This window comes from Bombina bombina, chromosome 5 (genome assembly GCF_027579735.1).
Source record: "Bombina bombina isolate aBomBom1 chromosome 5, aBomBom1.pri, whole genome shotgun sequence".
NCBI classification, from domain to species: Eukaryota; Metazoa; Chordata; class Amphibia; order Anura; family Bombinatoridae; genus Bombina; species Bombina bombina.
The window spans coordinates 845,328,177-845,351,126 of NC_069503.1; the positions used below are offsets into that span (position 1 = coordinate 845,328,177).

General features: G+C 39.2%; 1 protein-coding gene across 1 annotated transcript in view; it reads right to left on the reverse strand.

The window, feature by feature from the left end:
• The window catches only part of NPC1 (NPC intracellular cholesterol transporter 1), a 322,060-nt gene that overhangs the window by 109,964 nt on the left and 189,146 nt on the right, over positions 1-22,950 (reverse strand). The window contains exon 13 of the mRNA XM_053714975.1: positions 16,141-16,323. Coding sequence (XP_053570950.1) covers positions 16,141-16,323 — 183 coding nt within the window. The remainder of the gene's footprint in view (positions 1-16,140; positions 16,324-22,950) is intronic.

The following is a 22,950-nucleotide window of genomic DNA, read 5'->3' on the forward strand; positions in this document are numbered from 1 at the left end:
CTCACGGATTTCGGTTGAGTTTCCTTTCCTGGACATCAAATATTATAATATTACTTTATCTAGATATGCAGTAGATTGGCTTACCAAAGAAAATTACTTACCACATACTGACTTTGAAGAAAATGTAATATCTCCCTTCTCACTTAAAGCAGTATTGCAATGCAAAAAAACCCAACTTCTAGTAAATATTTATAATAGGATTATAATATGGAGCACAATCATTGCTTGGCAGATGCTATGCACCATGCTAGAAATAAATTATCAATTTTCCCCCTCTCTCACAATTAGTGGTAATGGTAACCCAAACTTTATTCCTGGTCTAAACTCGCAGACCTTTAGATCTTGGGAACAGAAAGGACTGGTGTTTTTAAACCAAATTTTAGATAGTAATAATCAGATTAAAACCTTTGAAGCCATCTCCCGAGAATATAATATCTCTAATAAATCTTTTTTTTTTGCTTCTCTACAAATTCGGCACTTTATATCTGACAATATAGAAATTATACAAGGGTCTGGGGGTTTAGGAGAACTGGGGGACTACATTAGACTATATACAGATAAGTCCTGAGACAGCGCTCATTTAGCCAGACACAAACGTAAAATGTCAAAAGCCTACAATGGGGGTATCACAGTATAAACATCCTGAATGCTGATGTAACACAGTACCTTGGGGGCTCCAGTCGCCAACCGCAACTTCTCTCTGTACCCTCCTGGTCTCAATCAGTTCCCAAGTGAGTGTGACAATCTCCTCCCCTTGGCTTCTTCGTCACTACCAAAGTGACCAATGTAACGGCTCCAAACACAGCAACCACAGAGGTGCTCCCCGCAAACCGCCTGCAGACCTCCGCAAGTCTGCAAAATCACCAGCAGCCACAAGAGAAAAAAAGGAGAGTCGGGGCCACAGGTAAAAAGATAATACTTAGCTTTTATTGCCATACAAAATATAAAAACACTCTCAGTGCATAAAAACAAAAGAGCTAGGACAGCAGCGGTCTGACATGTTTCAGCTTCTCTGCCTTACTCATAGACTGTGCTGTGTACTGGCTCACAGCCTTCTTAAATCATGTAATTACACTGACATAAATCTGTTGCCACAGTTAACTCTTGCATTGCTGGAAACAAGCAGTGCTTAATCTATTAGTTCAAACAAGTACATCACATGAATCATTCAATATGGAAGTGTAAACAGTAATTCAGCAGTTCAACACATATTATACAGATCATATTAATGGAAAAATGTAATACTGAGATTCTGTAGGGAAAAAAGCGTATATTAAGTGTCAACTTTACATTAAGGACTACTATTTAAATACACTGTATTAGACTATACAAGAAATCTCTCACTAAGCCTATACCATACAACTATATGGAGCTCAAAATACAATCCCCAGATCATTTGGAGAAAAAAAAAAAAGTTTAACCTTGCTACATATCTGTAAATACATGTATGCGAATATTCCTCTACTATTCAATACACCTTGTTAGACTATACAAGAAATCTCTCACTAAGCCTATACCATACTGCTATATGTGTTCAAAATACCACCCCAGATCAATTGGCCATCAACAAAGAAAGTTTAACCTTGCTACATATCTGTATATACATGTATGTATATATTTCTGTAACCAGACAAAAGTTCTAGGAAAGAATAACCCAACTACATATCTATATATTGTGACTTAGTAACTTCAAAATTATGGATGTTATATTGATTAAGCAAGAACTTATACCTAGGTTGGAGGTAAAGGTATACCAAAACTATATGTGCGTCCTATATCTGCTTAACGCCAACAGTTAATTAAATCTGTTTGTATGTTTAAACCTTCAGGTATTCTGGTCTTAAGTTTAAAGATCCAAAATGCCTCGCGCATGCGTAGCACTTTGTCTCTATCTCCTCCTCTCTTTGGTACTCGCACCCATTCAATGATCTGCCACTTCAGGTTATCAATGTTCCCGTCATGGCAGAACTTGAGATGTCGTGCCACCTGTGAATCTGGATCATCCGAATTAATATCATAAATGTGCTCTTTAATTCTCTCGTGGGCCTCCCTAGTGGTGAGGCCAACGTACTGCTTATGGCAATCATTACATGTAACAAGGTACACTACGTATGTGCTGCGACAGTTAGTACAGGCATCAATGGTAAAAACCCTTTGCGTGTTTGATGACTGAAAGGTTTTACCTGTCATGGTGTACGTACATGCCTTACATCGGGTTGCACCACACCTGTAGTGGCCCTTGCACTCCAGCCAACTGGTAACTTTTTCTGTGTCTGATTTTATCTCACTGGGAGCTAAGATGTTCCCTAAGGTTTTAGCCTTTCTAGGGATGCATCTACATCCTTTCTGTACCACATCAAAGAGATCCTCATCCCCCTTTAAGATGGGTAAACATTCCTTAATGATATTTGCAATTTTATCAAACTGTTTACTGTAGTTGGTTACAAAAATAGGACTGTTTTTCATATCTGTTTTGTTAGTATCCCTGTGAGTTTGTAACATATCACTTCTGTTCATAGCTGATACCACATGATAGGCCTTAGTGATCTGTTTTCTAGGAAAACCTCTTTTGAGAAATCTCTCTTTGAAATCTTTAGCTATTTCGTGGTACTCTGACAATTAAGAACAATTCCTTCTTAGGCGAATGAATTCGCCTTTGAGTATACCAAGACTCATATGTTTTGGATGCATGCTCTTTGCATGTAAAATACTATTACCTGCAATAGGCTTACGATTTAACTTGGTAGCAATTTGACTCCCCTCACTGTAAAGAGTAAGATCAAGGTATTCAATACTAGCTTCATTGATAGTACTAGTGAAGCTAAGACCCACATCATTGTTGTTAATATAATCCACAAAATCAATACTCTCCTGTATTGACCCTCGCCAAATAAGTAGGAGGTCGTCAATGAACCTCCTGTACATCACAATACTTCCCCTCTGGTGGCAATCCTCTCCATATACATGGGTTAGCTCCAACCAACCCATGTATAAGTTGGCAAAAGATGGGGCAAAAGTGGCCCCCATGGCTGTACCTCTCTTCTGGAGATAGAAGTTGCCACCAAAGGAGAAGTAATTGTGTGTTAACAGGAAGTAAAGAACCCTCAGAATGAACTCCTTATCAATACTGCTGTAGCCTGTATAGTTATCAAGGAAAAAAGCAATCGCAATCATGCCTTTATCCAAAGGTATGCTCGAATATAGGCTGACCACATCAATGGTCAGCCAGGAAAATCCTTTCTCCCAAGAGATGTTTTCCAACAGAACCAACAAAAGTTTAGTATCCTTCAAAAATGAAGGAAGGATTCTAACAAGTGGTTGAAAAATATCTTCCATCCATCTCCCCAAGGGTTCCAACAAGGATCCAATGCCCGAGACGATTGGACGTCCCTGAACATTGTCAAGACCCTTGTGCGTCTTGGGGAGATGGTGGAAGATGGGTGTCCTTGGATTTTTGACCCACAGGAAAGCTTTTGTATCATCATCTATGATGCCCAGTTCATGGCCATCATCCAATATCTGCTCAAGACTAAGCTTAAATGCATTGGTGGGATCAAAACTCAGTTTAGTATAAACTTCTGTTTGACTCAGTTGCCTCTCTGCTTCCTCATATACAGTGTATTTAAATAGTAGTCCTTAATGTAAAGTTGACACTTAATATACGCTTTTTTCCTTACAGAATCTCAGTATTATATTTTTCCCATTAATATGATCTGTATAATATGTGTTGACCTGCTGAATTACTGTTTACACTTACATATTGAATGATTCATGTGATGTACTTGTTTGAACTAATAGATTAAGCACTGTTTGTTTCCAGCAATACAAGAGTTAACTGTGTTAACAGAAGTCACTAAGTCACAGTATATAGATATGTAGCTGGGTTATTGTTTCCTAGAACTTTTGTCTGGTTAGAGAAATATATACATACATGTATATACAGATATGTAGCAAGGTAACATTTTCTTTGTTTATGGCCAATTGATCTGGGGTGGTATTTTGAACACATATAGCAGTATGGTATAGGCTTAGTGAGAGATTTCTTGTATAGTCTAACAAGGTGTATTGAATAGTAGAGGAATATTCGCATACATGTATTTACAGATATGTAGCAAGGTTAAACTTTTTTTTTCCCCAAATGATCTGGGGATTGTATTTTAAGATCCATATAGTTGTATGGTATAGGCTTAGTGAGAGATTTCTTGTATAGTCTAATACAGTGTATTTAAATAGTAGTCCTTAATGTAAAGTTGACACTTAATATACGCTTTTTTCCCTACAGAATCTCAGTATTACATTTTTCCCATTAATATGATCTGTATAATATGTGTTGACCTGCTGAATTACTGTTTACACTTCCATATTGAATGATTCATGTGATGTACTTGTTTGAACTAATAGATTAAGCACTGTTTGTTTCCAGCAATGCAAGAGTTAACTGTGGCAACAGATTTATGTCAGTGTAATTACATGATTTAAGAAGGCTGTGAGCCAGTACACAGCACGGTCTATGAGTAAGGCAGAGAAGCTGAAACATGTCAGACCGCTGCTGTCCTAGCTCTTTTGTTTTTATGCACTGAGAGTGTTTTTATATTTTGTATGGCAATAAAAGCTAAGTATTATCTTTTTACCTGTGGCCCCGACTCGCCTTTTTTTCTCTTGTGGCTGCTGGACTACATTAGACTTTATCAAAAGGGTTGCCACTCGTCTTCTTTTTTATAGAAAACATGTTTAACTAAATATGGTAAAGATTTTCTCGATACACTGCAGGTTAAATGGATGAACTATTTTCCTGACCTCAAGGTTAGGGAGCTTAAAAATAGTATTAAATGGATTAGGAAAGCACCAATCTCCAATACATGGAAGTAATCATACATTAGATTATTAAATAATGTTTATATTACTCGCCAAAGATTAGCCAAGTGGAAGAAAGATGAGAATACATCATGTACCAAATGTAATTTTCTCCAAGCAGATATCATACACGGTTTTTGGTCCTGTCCCAAAATAAACCAATTTTGGAAAAAAGTTTCTTTCTGGTTAAATAAATCTTTAGAGCCTCAAATTGTAATACATTCAAAGGATATAATCTTCCTACATATACGACCAAATAGACAAGAAGTTAACTTGATTAATACCTGTATTATGATAGGACGTAATTTAATCCTAAAGAATTGGAAGAGCAGAGAAGCTCCCTCCCTATCCATCTTTATTAAAGCAATACATACTCAGATCATTTTTGAACAGTTTAACCTAATAACCACGGAAGAGATAGATCTCTCTAAATTTTTTCTCAAAGTGGCTTAAAGTTATTCTCTTATTTCCTTTAACAACCCAATATATGCTTACTTTGTATCTACATAGCTCTGAGGCCTTTCAGTATTTGGCATTAAGAGAAATTTTCCCCCCAGCATGGGCATTTGGTTAAACCACTGAGGTGTATGAGGAGGCAAGATGAGTCAACATCCTAAGACCTGAAATACGTCCCATGAAAGGAGGAGGGAGATGAAGGGAGAAGGAAAGTTTTTTTATTTTTTTATTCTTCCATGTCATCGAAATTAACATTGATGGAAGAGGAGCCGATGTGATGAATATCTAGATAGTAACTAAGTTTTACGGATATCCCCTATAAAGGTAGAAGCAGAAGGGGAGGGTTCAACTAATTTGTTATTTTTCCCCCTTTATTTTTCCTTTTTCTTCTCTTTTTTTCCCCTTTTTAGTTATAAAATTTGAAAAACCCCAACAGTGTATACTTAACTCTTATTTCTTTGGTTTTGGTAAAAGAGAATACTTTACAGCAAAATTAGGTTAAAGATTGATGCAATGATACCTACAGTACGTTATTTTATGCGGCCCTGCGTGGCTATCTATTTCTTGTGTTAAGAGTTGTCTATCGGTATCTATGTTTGTTTTTTTCCCTTTTATTGTCCTGCGTGGCTATTTATTTACATGCTGTATATTTGTATACCCTGTTGGATTAACAAAATAAATATAAAAAAAATAAAAATATTGTTCTAGTTAATGTGTAGCTTCTATAGCTTATTATTATAATGCTTTCTCTCTAGCATATCATGCTACCCTCTTAAATATCAATAAAAAAGGTAGGCCCAAGAGAGACCTTTAATGTTTGATGAGGGGTATCTGAGGTTTATCTTGTAAATATCGCCTTTGTAATAACACTTTTATGCAAAAATATAAGGATTTATCTCTACTAACAGCTTGTTAACATTAAGTTTATATTTTTGACATTTGAATTCAAAAGAAAGATATTTCTATATTTCCCTCTAAATTATCAATATATAAAATTAGGTCCAAGAGTGATCTTGAGGGCTTATTGAGGGGTTCTCCTCTTATAAAAAGAAAAACAGAATTTATGTTTACCTGATAAATTACTTTCTCCAACGGTGTGTCCGGTCCACGGCGTCATCCTTACTTGTGGGATATTCTCTTCCCCAACAGGAAATGGCAAAGAGCCCAGCAAAGCTGGTCACATGATCCCTCCTAGGCTCCCCCTTCCCCAGTCATTCGACCGACGTAAAGGAGGAATATTTGCATAGGAGAAATCATATGATACCGTGGTGACTGTAGTTAAAGAAAATAAATTATCAGACCTGATTAAAAAACCAGGGCGGGCCGTGGACCGGACACACCGTTGGAGAAAGTAATTTATCAGGTAAACATAAATTCTGTTTTCTCCAACATAGGTGTGTCCGGTCCACGGCGTCATCCTTACTTGTGGGAACCAATACCAAAGCTTTAGGACACGGATGAAGGGAGGGAGCAAATCAGGTCACCTAGATGGAAGGCACCACAGCTTGCAAAACCTTTCTCCCAAAAATAGCCTCAGAAGAAGCAAAAGTATCAAATTTGTAAAATTTAGTAAAAGTGTGCAGTGAAGACCAAGTCGCTGCCTTACATATCTGATCAACAGAAGCCTCGTTCTTGAAGGCCCATGTGGAAGCCACAGCCCTAGTGGAATGAGCTGTGATTCTTTCAGGAGGCTGCCGTCCGGCAGTCTCGTAAGCCAATCTGATGATGCTTTTAAGCCAAAAAGAGAGAGAGGTAGAAGTTGCTTTTTGACCTCTCCTTTTACCAGAATAAACAACAAACAAGGAAGATGTTTGTCTAAAATCCTTTGTAGCATCTAAATAGAATTTTAGAGCACGAACTACATCCAAATTGTGCAACAAACGTTCCTTCTTTGAAACTGGATTCGGACACAAAGAAGGCACGACTATCTCCTGGTTAATGTTTTTGTTAGAAACAACTTTCGGAAGAAAACCAGGTTTAGTACGCAAAACCACCTTATCTGCATGGAACACCAGATAAGGAGGAGAACACTGCAGAGCAGATAACTCTGAAACTCTTCTAGCAGAAGAAATTGCAACCAAAAACAAAACTTTCCAAGATAATAACTTAATATCAACGGAATGTAAGGGTTCAAACGGAACCCCCTGAAGAACTGAAAGAACTAAATTGAGACTCCAAGGAGGAGTCAAAGGTTTGTAAACAGGCTTGATTCTAACCAGAGCCTGAACAAAGGCTTGAACATCTGGCACAGCTGCCAGCTTTTTGTGAAGTAACACAGACAAGGCAGAAATCTGTCCCTTCAAAGAACTTGCAGATAATCCTTTCTCCAAACCTTCTTGAAGAAAGGATAGAATCTTAGGAATTTTTATCTTGTCCCAAGGGAATCCTTTAGATTCACACCAACAGATATATTTTTTCCATATTTTGTGGTAGATTTTTCTAGTTACAGGCTTTCTGGCCTGAACAAGGGTATCAATGACAGAATCTGAGAACCCTCGCTTTGATAAGATCAAGCGTTCAATCTCCAAGCAGTCAGTTGGAGTGAGACTAGATTCGGATGTTCGAACGGACCTTGAACAAGAAGGTCTCGTCTCAAAGGTAGCTTCCATGGTGGAGCCGATGACATATTCACCAGGTCTGCATACCAAGTCCTGCGTGGCCACGCAGGAGCTATCAAGATCACCGATGCCCTCTCCTGATTGATCCTGGCTACCAGCCTGGGGATGAGAGGAAACGGCGGGAATACATAAGCTAGTTTGAAGGTCCAAGGTGCTACTAGTGCATCTACTAGAGTCGCCTTGGGATCCCTGGATCTGGACCCGTAGCAAGGAACCTTGAAGTTCTGACGAGAGGCCATCAGATCCATGTCTGGAATGCCCCACAATTGAGTAATTTGGGCAAAGATTTCCGGATGGAGTTCCCACTCCCCCGGATGAAATGTCTGACGACTCAGAAAATCCGCTTCCCAATTTTCCACTCCTGGGATGTGGATTGCAGACAAGTGGCAGGAGTGAGTCTCCGCCCATTGAATGATTTTGGTCACTTCTTCCATCGCCAGGGAACTCCTTGTTCCCCCCTGATGGTTGATGTACGCAACAGTCGTCATGTTGTCTGATTGAAACCGTATGAATTTGGCCTTTGCTATCTGAGGCCAAGCCTTGAGAGCATTGAATATCGCTCTCAGTTCCAGAATATTTATCGGGAGAAGAGATTCTTCCCGAGACCAAAGACCCTGAGCTTTCAGGGGTCCCCAGACCGCGCCCCAGCCCACCAGACTGGCGTCGGTCGTGACAATGACCCACTCTGGTCTGCGGAAGCTCATCCCCTGTGACAGGTTGTCCAGGGACAGCCACCAACGGAGTGAATCTCTGGTCCTCTGATCTACTTGTATCGTCGGAGACAAGTCTGTATAATCCCCATTCCACTGACTGAGCATGCACAGTTGTAATGGTCTTAGATGAATTCGCGCAAAAGGAACTATGTCCATTGCCGCTACCATCAAACCTATTACTTCCATGCACTGCGCTATGGAAGGAAGAGGAACAGAATGAAGTATTTGACAAGAGTTTAGAAGTTTTGATTTTCTGGCCTCTGTCAGAAAAATCCTCATTTCTAAGGAGTCTATTATTGTTCCCAAGAAGGGAACCCTTGTTGACGGAGATAGAGAACTTTTTTCTACGTTCACTTTCCACCCGTGAGATCTGAGAAAGGCCAGGACAATGTCCGTGTGAGCCTTTGCTTGTGGAAGGGACGACGCTTGAATCAGTATGTCGTCCAAGTAAGGTACTACTGCAATGCCCCTTGGTCTTAGCACCGCTAGAAGGGACCCTAGTACCTTTGTGAAAATTCTTGGAGCAGTGGCTAATCCGAACGGAAGTGCCACAAACTGGTAATGCTTGTCCAGAAATGCGAACCTTAGGAACCGATGATGTTCCTTGTGGATAGGAATATGTAGATAAGCATCCTTTAAATCCACCGTGGTCATGAATTGACCTTCCTGGATGGAAGGAAGAATTGTTCGAATGGTTTCCATTTTGAACGATGGAACCTTGAGAAACTTGTTTAGGATCTTGAGATCTAAGATTGGTCTGAATGTTCCCTCTTTTTTGGGAACTACGAACAGATTGGAGTAGAACCCCATCCCTTGTTCTCCTAATGGAACAGGATGAATCACTCCCATTTTTAACAGGTCTTCTACACAATGTAAGAATGCCTGTTTTTTTATGTGGTCTGAAGACAATTGAGACCTGTGGAACCTCCCCCTTGGGGGAAGCCCCTTGAATTCCAGAAGATAACCTTGGGAGACTATTTCTAGTGCCCAAGGATCCAGAACATCTCTTGCCCAAGCCTGAGCGAAGAGAGAGAGTCTGCCCCCCACCAGATCCGGTCCCGGATCGGGGGCCAACATCTCATGCTGTCTTGGTAGCAGTGGCAGGTTTCTTGGCCTGCTTACCTTTGTTCCAGCCTTGCATTGGCCTCCAGGCTGGCTTGGCTTGAGAAGTATTACCCTCTTGCTTAGAGGACGTAGCACTTGGGGCTGGTCCGTTTCTGCGAAAGGGACGAAAATTATTTTTATTTTTGGCCTTGAAAGACCTATCCTGAGGAAGGGCGTGGCCCTTGCCCCCAGTGATATCAGAAATAATCTCTTTCAAGTCAGGGCCAAACAGCGTTTTCCCCTTGAAAGGAATGTTAAGCAATTTGTTCTTGGAAGACGCATCCGCTGACCAAGATTTTAGCCAAAGCGCTCTGCGCGCCACAATAGCAAACCCAGAATTTTTCGCCGCTAATCTAGCCAATTGCAAAGTGGCGTCTAGGGTGAAAGAGTTAGCCAATTTGAGAGCATGAATTCTGTCCAAAATCTCCTCATAAGAAGAATCTTTATTGAGCGCCTTTTCTAGTTCATCAAACCAGAAACACGCTGCTGTAGTGACAGGAACAATGCATGAAATTGGTTGTAGAAGGTAACCTTGCTGAACAAACATCTTTTTAAGCAAACCCTCTAATTTTTTATCCATAGGATCTTTGAAAGCACAACTATCTTCTATGGGTATAGTGGTGCGTTTGTTTAGAGTAGAAACCGCCCCCTCGACCTTGGGGACTGTCTGCCATAAGTCCTTTCTGGGGTCGACCATAGGAAACAATTTCTTAAATATAGGGGGAGGGACGAAAGGTATGCCGGGCCTTTCCCATTCTTTATTTACAATGTCCGCCACCCGCTTGGGTATAGGAAAAGCTTCGGGGGGCCCCGGGACCTCTAGGAACTTGTCCATCTTACATAATTTCTCTGGAATGACCAAATTCTCACAATCATCCAGAGTAGATAACACCTCCTTAAGCAGGGCGCGGAGATGTTCCAATTTAAATTTAAATGTAATCACATCAGGTTCAGCTTGTTGAGAAATTTTCCCTGAATCTGAAATTTCTCCCTCAGACAAAACCTCCCTGGCCCCCTCAGACTGGTGTAGGGGCACTTCAGAACCAATATCATCAGCGTCCTCATGCTCTTCAGTATTTTCTAAAACAGAGCAGTCGCGCTTTCGCTGATAAGTGGGCATTTTGGCTAAAATGTTTTTGATAGAATTATCCATTACAGCCGTTAATTGTTGCATAGTAAGGAGTATTGGCACACTAGATGTACTAGGGGCCTCCTGTGTGGGCAAGACTGGTGTAGACGAAGGAGGGGATGATGCAGTACCATGCTTACTCCCCTCACTTGAGGAATCATCTTGGGCATCATTTTCTCTAAATTTTGTGTCACATAAATCACATCTATTTAAATGAGAAGGAACCTTGGCTTCCCCACATACAGAACACAGTCTATCTGGTAGTTCAGACATGTTAAACAGGCATAAACTTGATAACAAAGTACAAAAAACGTTTTAAAATAAAACCGTTACTGTCACTTTAAATTTTAAACTGAACACACTTTATTACTGTAAATGTGAAAAAGTATGAAGGAATTGTTCAAAATTCACCAAAATTTCACCACAGTGTCTTAAAGCCTTAAAAGTATTGCACACCAAATTTGAAAGCTTTAACTCTCGTTTTTATAATTAACCCCTTTACAGTCCCTGGTATCTGCTTTGCTGAGACCCAACCAAGCCCAAAGGGGAATACGATACCAAATGACGCCTTCAGAAAGTCTTTTCTATGTATCAGAGCTCCTCACACATGCATCTGCATGTCATGCTTCCCAAAAACAAGTGCGCAATAGAGGCGCGAAAATGAGGCTCTGCCTATGATTAGGGAAAGCCCCTAGAGAATAAGGTGTCCAATACAGTGCCTGCCGGTTATTTTACATAATTCCCAAGAATAAAATAATTCCTCCAAGCTATGAAGTATAAAATATGCTTATATATCAATCGTTTTAGCCCATAAAATGTCTACAGTCTTGAAAGCCCTTGTGAAGCCCTTTTTTTCTTATGTAATAAAAATGGCTTACCGGATCCCATAGGGAAAATGACAGCTTCCAGCATTACATCGTCTTGTTAGAAATGTGTCATACCTCAAGCAGCAAAAGTCTGCTCACTGTTTCCCCCAACTGAAGTTAATTCATCTCAACAGTCCTGTGTGGAAACAGCCATCGATTTTAGTAACTGTTGCTAAAATCATTTTCCTCTTACAAACAGAAATCTTCATCTCTTTTCTGTTTCAGAGTAAATAGTACATACCAGCACTATTTTAAAATAACAAACTCTTGATTGAATAATAAAAACTACAGTTAAACACCAAAAAACTCTAAGCCATCTCCGTGGAGATGTTGCCTGTACAACGGCAAAGAGAATGACTGGGGAAGGCGGAGCCTAGGAGGGATCATGTGACCAGCTTTGCTGGGCTCTTTGCCATTTCCTGTTGGGGAAGAGAATATCCCACAAGTAAGGATGACGCCGTGGACCGGACACACCTATGTTGGAGAAAAATAGAGGTTTCATTCAGCGTACACCTGGCAAAAAACAGAGAGAGCTATAGGACTATCTTTATATCACATATTATATGCTTTATAAAGCTATATACAGTGGGGCAAAAACAGAATTTATGTTTACCTGATAAATTTCTTTCTCCAACGGTGTGTCCGGTCCACGGCGTCATCCTTACTTGTGGGATATTCTCTTCCCCAACAGGAAATGGCAAAGAGCCCAGCAAAGCTGGTCACATGATCCCTCCTAGGCTCCGCCTACCCCAGTCATTCGACCGACGTTAAGGAGGAATATTTGCATAGGAGAAACCATATGGTACCGTGGTGACTGTAGTTAAAGAAAATAAAATATCAGACCTGATTAAAAAAACCAGGGCGGGCCGTGGACCGGACACACCGTTGGAGAAAGAAATTTATCAGGTAAACATAAATTCTGTTTTCTCCAACATAGGTGTGTCCGGTCCACGGCGTCATCCTTACTTGTGGGAACCAATACCAAAGCTTTAGGACACGGATGAAGGGAGGGAGCAAATCAGGTCACCTAAATGGAAGGCACCACGGCTTGCAAAACCTTTCTCCCAAAAATAGCCTCAGAAGAAGCAAAAGTATCAAACTTGTAAAATTTGGTAAAAGTGTGCAGTGAAGACCAAGTCGCTGCCCTACATATCTGATCAACAGAAGCCTCGTTCTTGAAGGCCCATGTGGAAGCCACAGCCCTAGTGGAATGAGCTGTGATTCTTTCGGGAGGCTGCCGTCCGGCAGTCTCGTAAGCCAATCTGATGATGCTTTTAATCCAAAAAGAGAGAGAGGTAGAAGTTGCTTTTTGACCTCTCCTTTTACCTGAATAAACAACAAACAAGGAAGATGTTTGTCTAAAATCCTTTGTAGCATCTAAATAGAATTTTAGAGCGCGAACAACATCCAAATTGTGCAACAAACGTTCCTTCTTTGAAACTGGTTAAACACTAAAAAACTCTAAGCCATCTCCGTGGAGATGTTGCCTGTACAACGGCAAAGAGAATGACTGGGGTAGGCGGAGCCTAGGAGGGATCATGTGACCAGCTTTGCTGGGCTCTTTGCCATTTCCTGTTGGGGAAGAGAATATCCCACAAGTAAGGATGACGCCGTGGACCGGACACACCTATGTTGGAGAAAAAGAATTTAGTCAGCCACTAATTGTGCAAGTTCTCCCACTTAAGAAGATGAGAGAGGCCTGTAATTTTCATCATAGGTATACCTCAACTATGAGAGACAAAATGTGGAAACAAATCCAGACAATCACATTGTCTGATTTGGAAAGAATTTATTTGCATATTATGGTGGAAAATAAGTATTTGGTCACCTACAAACAAGCAAGATTTCTGACTCTCACAGACCTGTATCTTCTTCTTTAAGAGGCTCCTCTGTCCTCCACTCATTACCTGTATTATTGGCACCTGTTTGAACTTGTTATCAGTATAAAAGACACCTGTCCTCAACCTCAAACAGTCACACTCCAAACTCCACTATGGTGAAGACCAAAGAGCTGTCGAAGGACACGAGAAACAAAATTGTAGACCTGCACCAGGCTGGGAAGACTGAATCTGCAATAGGCAAGCAGCTTGGTGTGAAGAAATCAACTATGGAAGCAATAATTAGAAAATGGAAGACATGCAAGACCACTGATAATCTCCCTTGATATGGGGCTCCACGCAAGATCTCACCCCGTGGGATCAAAATGATCACAAGAACGGTGAGCAAACATCCCAGAACCACACGGAGGGACCTAGGGAATGACCTGCAGAGAGTTGGGACTAACATAACATAGGCTACCATCAGTAACACACTACGCCGCCAGGGACTCAGATACTGCAGTGCCAGACGTGTCCTCCTACTTAAGCCAGTACATGTCCAGGCACGTCTGAAGTATGCGAGAGGCATTTGGATGATCCGGAAGCAGATTGGGAGAATGTCATATGGTCAGATGAAACCAAAGTAGAAGTGTTTGGTAGAAACACAACTCGTCGTGTTTGGAGGAGAGAGAATGCTGAGTTGCAACCAAAGAACACCATTCCTACTGTGAAGCATGTGGGTGGCTGTTTCTCTGCAAAGGGAACAGGATGACTGATCTGTGTACATGACAGAATGAATGGGGCCATGTATCGTGAGATTTTGAGTGCAAACCTCCTTCCATCAGCAAGAGAATTGAAGATGAAACATGGCTGGGTCTTTCAGCATGACAATGATCCAAACACACCGCCCGGGCAACGAAGGAGTGGCTTCGTAAGAAGCATTTCAAGGTCCTGGAGTAGCCTAGCCAGTCTCCAGATCTCAACCCCATAGAAAACCTTTGGAGGGAGTTGAAAGTCCCAAAACATCACTGCTCTAGAGGAGATCTGTATGCAGGAATGGGCCAACATACCAGCAACAGTGTGTGAAAACCTTGTGAAGACTTACAGAAAACATTTAACCTCTGTCATTGCCAACAAAGGATATATAACAAAGTATTGAGATGAACTTTTGATATTGACCAAATACTTATTTTCCACCATAATATGCAAATAAATTCTTTCCCAATCAGAATGTGATTGTCTGGATTTGTTTCCACATTTTGTCTCTCATAGTTGAGGTTTACCTTTGATGAAAATTACAGGCCTCTCTCATCTTCTTAAGTGGGAGAACTTGCACAATTGGTGGCCGACCAAATACATTTTTGCCCCACTGTAATGTTTACGTAATATGCCAAAAGTAAGCTAGTACCATTTCTTTCCTGACCCCATACTACTTTTGCTCCAATAGCATCAAGTTACATAAAAAAACAAAAAAAACATTAAAATCTGAGGTATTCAAGTTGAGACCCAAGAGAGGTCTCCTTATTTCAATATACCTTCTATTTATACCCACCTTTAAAAATCTGAGTGACCTACTGAGTTCTTATTAGAAGGTTTGGCAATGTACAGGCAATATATAGCAATGTTGTTAACTAAATCTGTTAAGTATACTTTTACAGAGCCACACGATACAGTGTGAAAAGGTTGTTCTTATTGTAGTAAATTATAAAACATGTTACATGCTTAGTGCTATATTGTAATATTATTCGCATAAAAACAAAAACAAAAAAAAAGATTGAAGATTAATGTCAAATATAAAAAGGAAATTTTTATTGGTCCAATCAAAAATTAAAATCTATATTTACCAGGACAAACCCTTATACTGGTTCCTTTATACCAAATAGATTAAAAAAATAAAATAAAATGTAGTAAAACCAATTGGCAAGTTGTTTGTCAGAATGACATAAGACTGAGCTCTATTTGCAATACTCGGCAGTCTTTCCTCCATCTAAACCCAAAGATTGAATTATCTGCAAATGGACCTTTAACGGTCTTGTAAAATTTAGAACAGTGGCACTGAATGAAAGATAAAACGTCTATTTTGTGTTAATGTTGGTGGTCCAAGCGAAATAAAATATCCACAGCTCTAGGGGAAAAAAAGCAATAAGGTATTTCCTTAAAATACAGCACTATTAAAGGGACACTGAACTCAAATTTTTTCTTTCACAATTCAGATAAAGTAAGCAATTTTAAGCAACTTTCTAATTTACTTCTATTAATTTTTCTTCGTTCTCTTGCTATATTTATTTGAAAAAGAAGGCATCTAAGCTAAGGAGCCAGTAAATTTTTGGTTCAGAACCATGGACAGTACTTGTTTATTGGTGCTGTCCAATCAGCAAGGACAACCCAGGTTGTTCACCAAAAATGGGCCGGCATCTAAACTTACATTCTTGCTTTCCAAATAAAGATACCAAGAGAATGAAGAAAATGTGATAATAGGAGAAAATTAGAAAGTTGCTTAAAATTGCATGCTCTATCTGAATCACAAAAGAAACATTTTGGGTTCAGTGTTCCTTTAAGTAAAACAAAGATATCCACACCCACCTGTAACGTTTGCACCATAATAAATATGTTGTCTACTCCGACAGCAAGAACCAAAAATGGGATAACCTCAATGACAATGAGAGTCAAGGGGACTCCAGCATAACTGAAGATGCCCAAAGAACAGGCTACAGAACTGAGCACAATCAAGATGCCTGCAATGCCCAATGAGATCTTGGAATCCACCTGCCAAAAAACAAAAAGAAAATATAGAACTTAATAACGTTTTAATAAGAACCAGGCAATATTGCTGGATAAGATAAAACAATTGCTACTTCTTTAGATACTGTTAGAGCCTACCTACATGTTATTATAAAATACTAGTCATCCTTGCAAAGAATATAAAACATAATTTATGTAAGAACTTACCTGATAAATTCATTTCTTTCATATTGGCAAGAGTCCATGAGCTAGTGACGTATGGGATATACAATCCTACCAGGAGGGGCAAAGTTTCCCAAACCTCAAAATGCCTATAAATATACCCCTCACCACACCCACAATTCAGTTTAACGAATAGCCGAAGTAGTGGGGTGATAAAATAAGGAGTAAAAATGTTTTGGACATAAGGAAGGAACAACAATTTCCCTACTAATGTTGTTAGAATTCACAACCTTAGGAAGAAATTTAAATGAAATCGAAAAAACAGCCTTATCCTGATGGAAAATCAGAAAAGGAGACTCACAAGAGAGAGCAGACAATTCGGAAACTCTTCTAACTGAAGAGATAGCCAAAAGAAACAACACTTTCCAAGAAAGAAGTTTAATATCTAAAGCATGCATAGGCTCAAAAGGAGGAGCCTGCAAAGTCTTCAAAACCAAATTAAGACTCCAAGGAGGAGAGATTGATTAAATAACAGGCTTGATACGAACCAAAGCCTGAACAAAACAGTGAATATCAGGAAGCTTAGCAATCTTTCTATGAAATAAAACAGAAAGAGCAGAGATTTGTCCCTTCAAAGTACTTGCAGACAAACCCTTATCCAAAACCATCCTGAAGAAACTGTAAAATTCTAGGAATTCTAAAAGAATGCCAGAAGAATTTATGAGAAGAACACCATGATATATAGGTCTTCCAAACTCGATAATAAATCTTTCTTGAAACAGACTTACAAGCCTGTAGCATAGTATTTATAACTGAGTCAGAGAAACCTCTATGACTAAGCACTAAGTGTTCAATTTCCATACCTTCAAATTTATCGATTTGAGATCCTGATGGAAAAACGGCCATTGAGACAGAAGGACTGGTCTTAGAAGAAGTGGCCAAGGCTGGCAGCTGGACATCCGAACAAGATCCGCAAACCAAAACCTGTGAGACCACGCTGGTTCTATCAGAAACACATATGATTGTTCCATAATGATCTTGGAGATGACTTTTGGAAGAAGAACTTGATGCGGAAAGATATAGGCAGGTTGGTAAAACCAAGGAACTGCTAAAGCATCCACCATCTCCGCCTGAGGATCCCTGGAGAGATACCTGGGAAGTTTCTTGTTTACATGAGAAGCCATCAGATCTATTTCTGGAAGACCCCACATCTGTACAATCTGACAAAATACATCAGGATGGAGAGACCACTCCCCCAGATGTAAGGTCTAACGGCTGAGATAATCCAGTTCTCAATTGTCTACACCTGGGATATGCACCGCAGAAATTAGACAAGAGCTGGATTCTGCCCAAGAAAGTATCCAAGATACTTATTTCATTGCTAGGGGACTGAGAGTCCCACCCTGATGATTGATATATGCCACAGTTGTGGTATTGTCTGTCTGAAAACAAATAAATAAATCTCTCTAACAGAGGCCAAATCTGAAGAGCCCTGAAAATAGCACGGAGTTCTAAAATATTGATTGGTAACCTCGCCTCTTGAGGTTTCCAAACCCCTTGTGCTGTCAGAGATCCCCAGACAGCTTCCCAACCAGAAAGACATGCATCTGTTGTGATCATAGTCCAGGTAGGACGAAAAAAGAGGCCCCCTGAATTAAACAATGTTGGTCTAACCACCAAGTCAGAGAGAGTTGAATGTTGGGATTTAAGTATATCAATTGTGATATCCGAGTATAATCCCTGCACCATTGATTCAGCATACAAAGCTGTAGAGGTCTCATGTGAAAACAAGCAAAGGGGATCGCGTCCGATGCTGCAGTCATGAGACCTAAAACTTCCATGCACATAGCCACTGAAGGGAATGATTGAGACTGAAGGTTTCGACAAGCTGAAACCAATTTGAATCTATCTGCTAACCTAAAAAGGTGACCCTTGTCTGAGGAATCAAGAAACTCTTTAGTAAATTGATCATCCAACCATGTCTTTGAAGAAACAACACTAGTTAATTTGTGTGAGATTCAGCTAAATGTAAAGACTGAGCTAGAACCAAGATATTGTCCAAATAAGGAAAAACTGCAATACCCTGTCCTCTGATTACAGATAGAAGAGCACTGATAACCTTTGAAAAGATCCTTGGAGCTGTTGCTAGGCCAAATGGAAGAGCGACAAATTGGTAATGCTTTTCTAGAAAAGAGAATCTCAGAAACCGATATTGGTCTGGATGAATCGGAATGTGAAGATATGCATCCTGTAAGTCTATCATGGACATATAATGACATTGTTGAACAAAAGGCAAAATAGTCATTATAGTCACCATCTTGAAAGTTGGGATTCTTACAAAACTATTCAAAAACTTCAAATCCAGAACTGGCCTGAATGAATTTTCTTTCTTTGGGACAATGAATAGATTTGAATAAAACCCCAGACCCTGTTCCTGAAACAGAACTGGTATTATTACCCCTGAAAGCTCTAGATCTGAAACACACTTCAGAAAAGCCTGAGCCTTCACCGGATTTGCTGGAACGTGAGAGAGAAAGAATCTTCTCACAGGAGGTCTTAATCTGAATCCTATTCGATACCCTTGAGAGATAATACTCTGAATGAACTGATTATTAAAAACAGAATCTGCCCAAATGTCTTGGAATAATTTCAATCTGCCCCCCACCAGCTGAACTGGATCGAGGGCCGCACTTTCATGCAGACTTGGGGGCTGGCTTTGGTTTCTTAAAAGGCTTGGATTTATTCCAACTTGAAGAAGGTTTCCAATTGGAACCAGAGTCTTTAGGGGAAGGATTGGTTTTCTGTTCCATGTTCTGTCGAAAAGAACGAAAATGATTAAAAGCTTTAGATTTACCCTTAGATCTTTTATCCTGAGGCAAAAAAACTCCCTTCCCTCCAGTGATAGTTGAAATAATTGACTCCAACTGAGAACCAAATAAATTGTTACCTTGGAAAGAAAGAGGTAGTAATCTAGACTTAGATACCATGTCAGCATTCCAAGATTTGAGCCATAAAGCTCTTCTAGCTAAAATAGCTAAAGACATAGATTTAACATCAATTTTGATAATATCAAAAATAGCATCACAGAGAAAATGATTAGCATGTTGAAGCAAACAAACAATGCTAGACAAGTCAGGATCTGTTTCCTGTTGCGCTAAGCTATCCAACCAAAAGGTTGATGCAGCCGCAACATCAGCCATAGCAATGGCAGGCCTGAGAAGATAGCCAGAAAATAAATAAGCTTTCCTTAGATAAGATTCAAGTTTTCTATCTAAAGGGTCTTTAAAAGAAGTACTGTCTTCCATAGGAATAGTAATACGTTTGGCAAGAGTAGAAATAGCCCCATCAACTTTGGTGACTTTTTCCCAAAACTCTAATCTAGCCGCTGGCAAAGGGTACAACTATTTAAACCTAGAAGAAGGAATGAAAGAAGTACCAGGCTTAATGCATTCCTTAGCAATCACATCAGAAATAGCATCAGGAACTGGAAACCCCCCAGGAGTAACCACAGAAGGTTTATAAACAGAATTTAAATGTTTACTAGTTTTGATATCAAGAGGACTAGACTCCTCAATATCCAAAGTAACCAACACTTCTTTCAATAAGGAACGAATATACTCAATCTTGAAAAGATAAGTAGTTTTGTCAGTGTCAATGTCTGAGGTAGGATCTTCTGAATCAGAGAGATCCTCATTAGAGGAGGATATTTCAGTATGTTGTCGGTCATTAGAAATTTCATCAAATTTATGAGAAGTTTTAAAATACCTTTTACGTTTATTAGAAGGTGGAATAGCAGACAAAGCCTTCTGTATCGCATCATCAATATAATTTTTCATATCAACAGGGATATCATGTACATTAGATGTTGAAGAAACAGAAACTGTACTATTACTGATGGAAACATTTTCTGCGTGCAAAATTTTATCATGGCAACTGTTACATACTACAGCTGGAGATATAATCTCAGCTAACTTACAACAGATACACTTAGCTTTGGTAGAACTGTGATCAGGCAGCAGGGTTCCAACAGTTGATTCTGAGACAGGATCAGATTGAGACAGCTTGCAAAATGTAAAAGAAAAAACAGCATTAAAGCAAAATTTACAATTTCCTTATATGGCAGTTTCAGGAATGGGAAAAAATGCAAACAGCATGGCCCTCTGAGTATATAGAAGTCAAGAAGAATATAGGAAGTGGGGTGAAAAATAAACAACAATGAGGCAACTCACGTCATAACAGACGCAACCTCGTGCAAGGAAAACCTGGCATCAACTAAGACGCCGGAAATGACGAACTTGCGTCATAAAAGATGTACCTTCGCACCAAAAAATTCTCGCGCCAAGAATGATGCAATAAATAACAGCATTTTGTGCCTTCTCGAGCCTAATTTTGCCCGTGAAAAAAAAAAGTCAATTTGAAAAAAAAGATTATACCCCAGGTAAGACAAATAACTTCCTAAACATGCTTCCCAAACTGAAACGGACAGTCTGCAAAAGGAAATATACATAGACCTGAATCGTGGCAAATATAAGTAAAATACATATATTTAAAACTTTATATAAATACATAAAGTGCCAAACCATACCTACTAGCGTCTTAAATAAGAAAAAACATACTTACCGAAAGACACCCATCCACACATAGCAGATAGCCAAACCAGTACTGAAAAAGTATCAGCAGAGGTAATGGTATATAAGAGTATATCGTCGATCTGAAAAGGGAGATAGGAGATGAATCCCTACGATCGATAACAGAGAACCTTTGAAAAGATTTCCTGCAAGGAAAACCATAACATCAATAGGTGATACTCCCTTCACATCCCTCTGACAAACACTGTACTCTGAGAGGAATTGGGCTTCAAAATACTTAGAAGTGCTTATCATAGAAGAAATTATAGAAATCAAGCACAAACTTATTTCACCACCTCCATAGAAGGCAAAGTTTGTAAAACTGAATCGTGGCTGTGGTGAGGGGTGTATTTATGGGCATTTTGAGGTTTGGCAAACTTTGCCCCTCCTGGTAGGATTGTACTGTATATCCCATATGTCACTAGCTCATGGACTCTTGCCAATTACATGAAAGAAACTTTATTATAGCATTTCATGAGGAGCCCTCATTAGGATTGAATTATGTATTGCAAGACAGAGTGATTTATGGGTCATAGAACGCTTATATCCTACAAATATTTCTTAAAGCTAAACAGAATATGTCCCCATTTTTCAATCTTGAATCAATTATTCACCAATAAGCACACTCATTAAATATATTAATTAGTGCATTTTAAGAAATGTTTTTCTCTTTGCTGTACAAAAAATGAAATGTCTGCATTTAGCTACTACTACATAATATTGCTTTATTATCTCATTTTCTGGTTTTGTATTCTAAATGTGAAGAGGTACAAAGGAGTTCACTTTTATTTAACTGAGAAGTGAAGAAGGGGGAAAACTATTCACAGTGTGCCTTATTTACAAAAAGATATGGGCAGAGCAGCCTATATTCTTTTTTTTGGGGAGGAGAGTGCAAGACCCTGCACACATAATCATTGTAATAGAAGGTCCCTCTAGATTTGTAGCACACACACATATATATATATATATATATTTGTATATGGTCTTTATATAGTTATAAGGCTCTGTAAAAATATATTTGTATGTTGTATTTAACTTAAAACAGTCTTGCTCTAAAATAGTTGTGTTTTTTAAAATGTATTCAATTAGCTTATGTTAGTTACCAATATCCTCTACTTTCAAATGGTTTTCCAAAGTCAGAGAATGAAGAGCACTAAACTTTCATTTTAAAAAAATTGTCTAATTTGTAAATATGCTCAATTCCTTTGTGCTTTTTATTTTATTTTATTCGTCAGTACTATTATACTCTATAGATAAACATGCAGTCAGTGATTGGATCATACATATGTATGCCTTCTTCCGACTGGTTCACTGGATATATCCTCATCTAAAGAGGCACAAGAGACTGCTGTGAGTGCACATTTTAATATATATATATATATATATATATATATATATATATATATATATATATATATATATATAAAACATAATTTATGCTTACCTGATAAATGTATTTCTCTTGTAGTGTATCCAGTCCACGGATCATCCATTACTTGTGGGATATTCTCCTTCCCAACAGGAAGTTGCAAGAGGATCACCCACAGCAGAGCTGCTATATAGCTCCTCCCCTCACTGCCATATCCAGTCATTCGACCGAAACAAGACGAGAAAGGAGAAACCATAGGGTGCAGTGGTGACTGTAGTTTAATTAAAATTTAGACCTGCCTGAAAAGGACAGGGCGGGCCGTGGACTGGATACACTACAAGAGAAATAAATTTATCAGGTAAGCATAAATTATGTTTTCTCTTGTTAAGTGTATCCAGTCCACGGATCATCCATTACTTGTGGGATACCAATACCAAAGCTAAAGTACACGGATGATGGGAGGGACATGGCAGGAACTTAAACGGAAGGAAC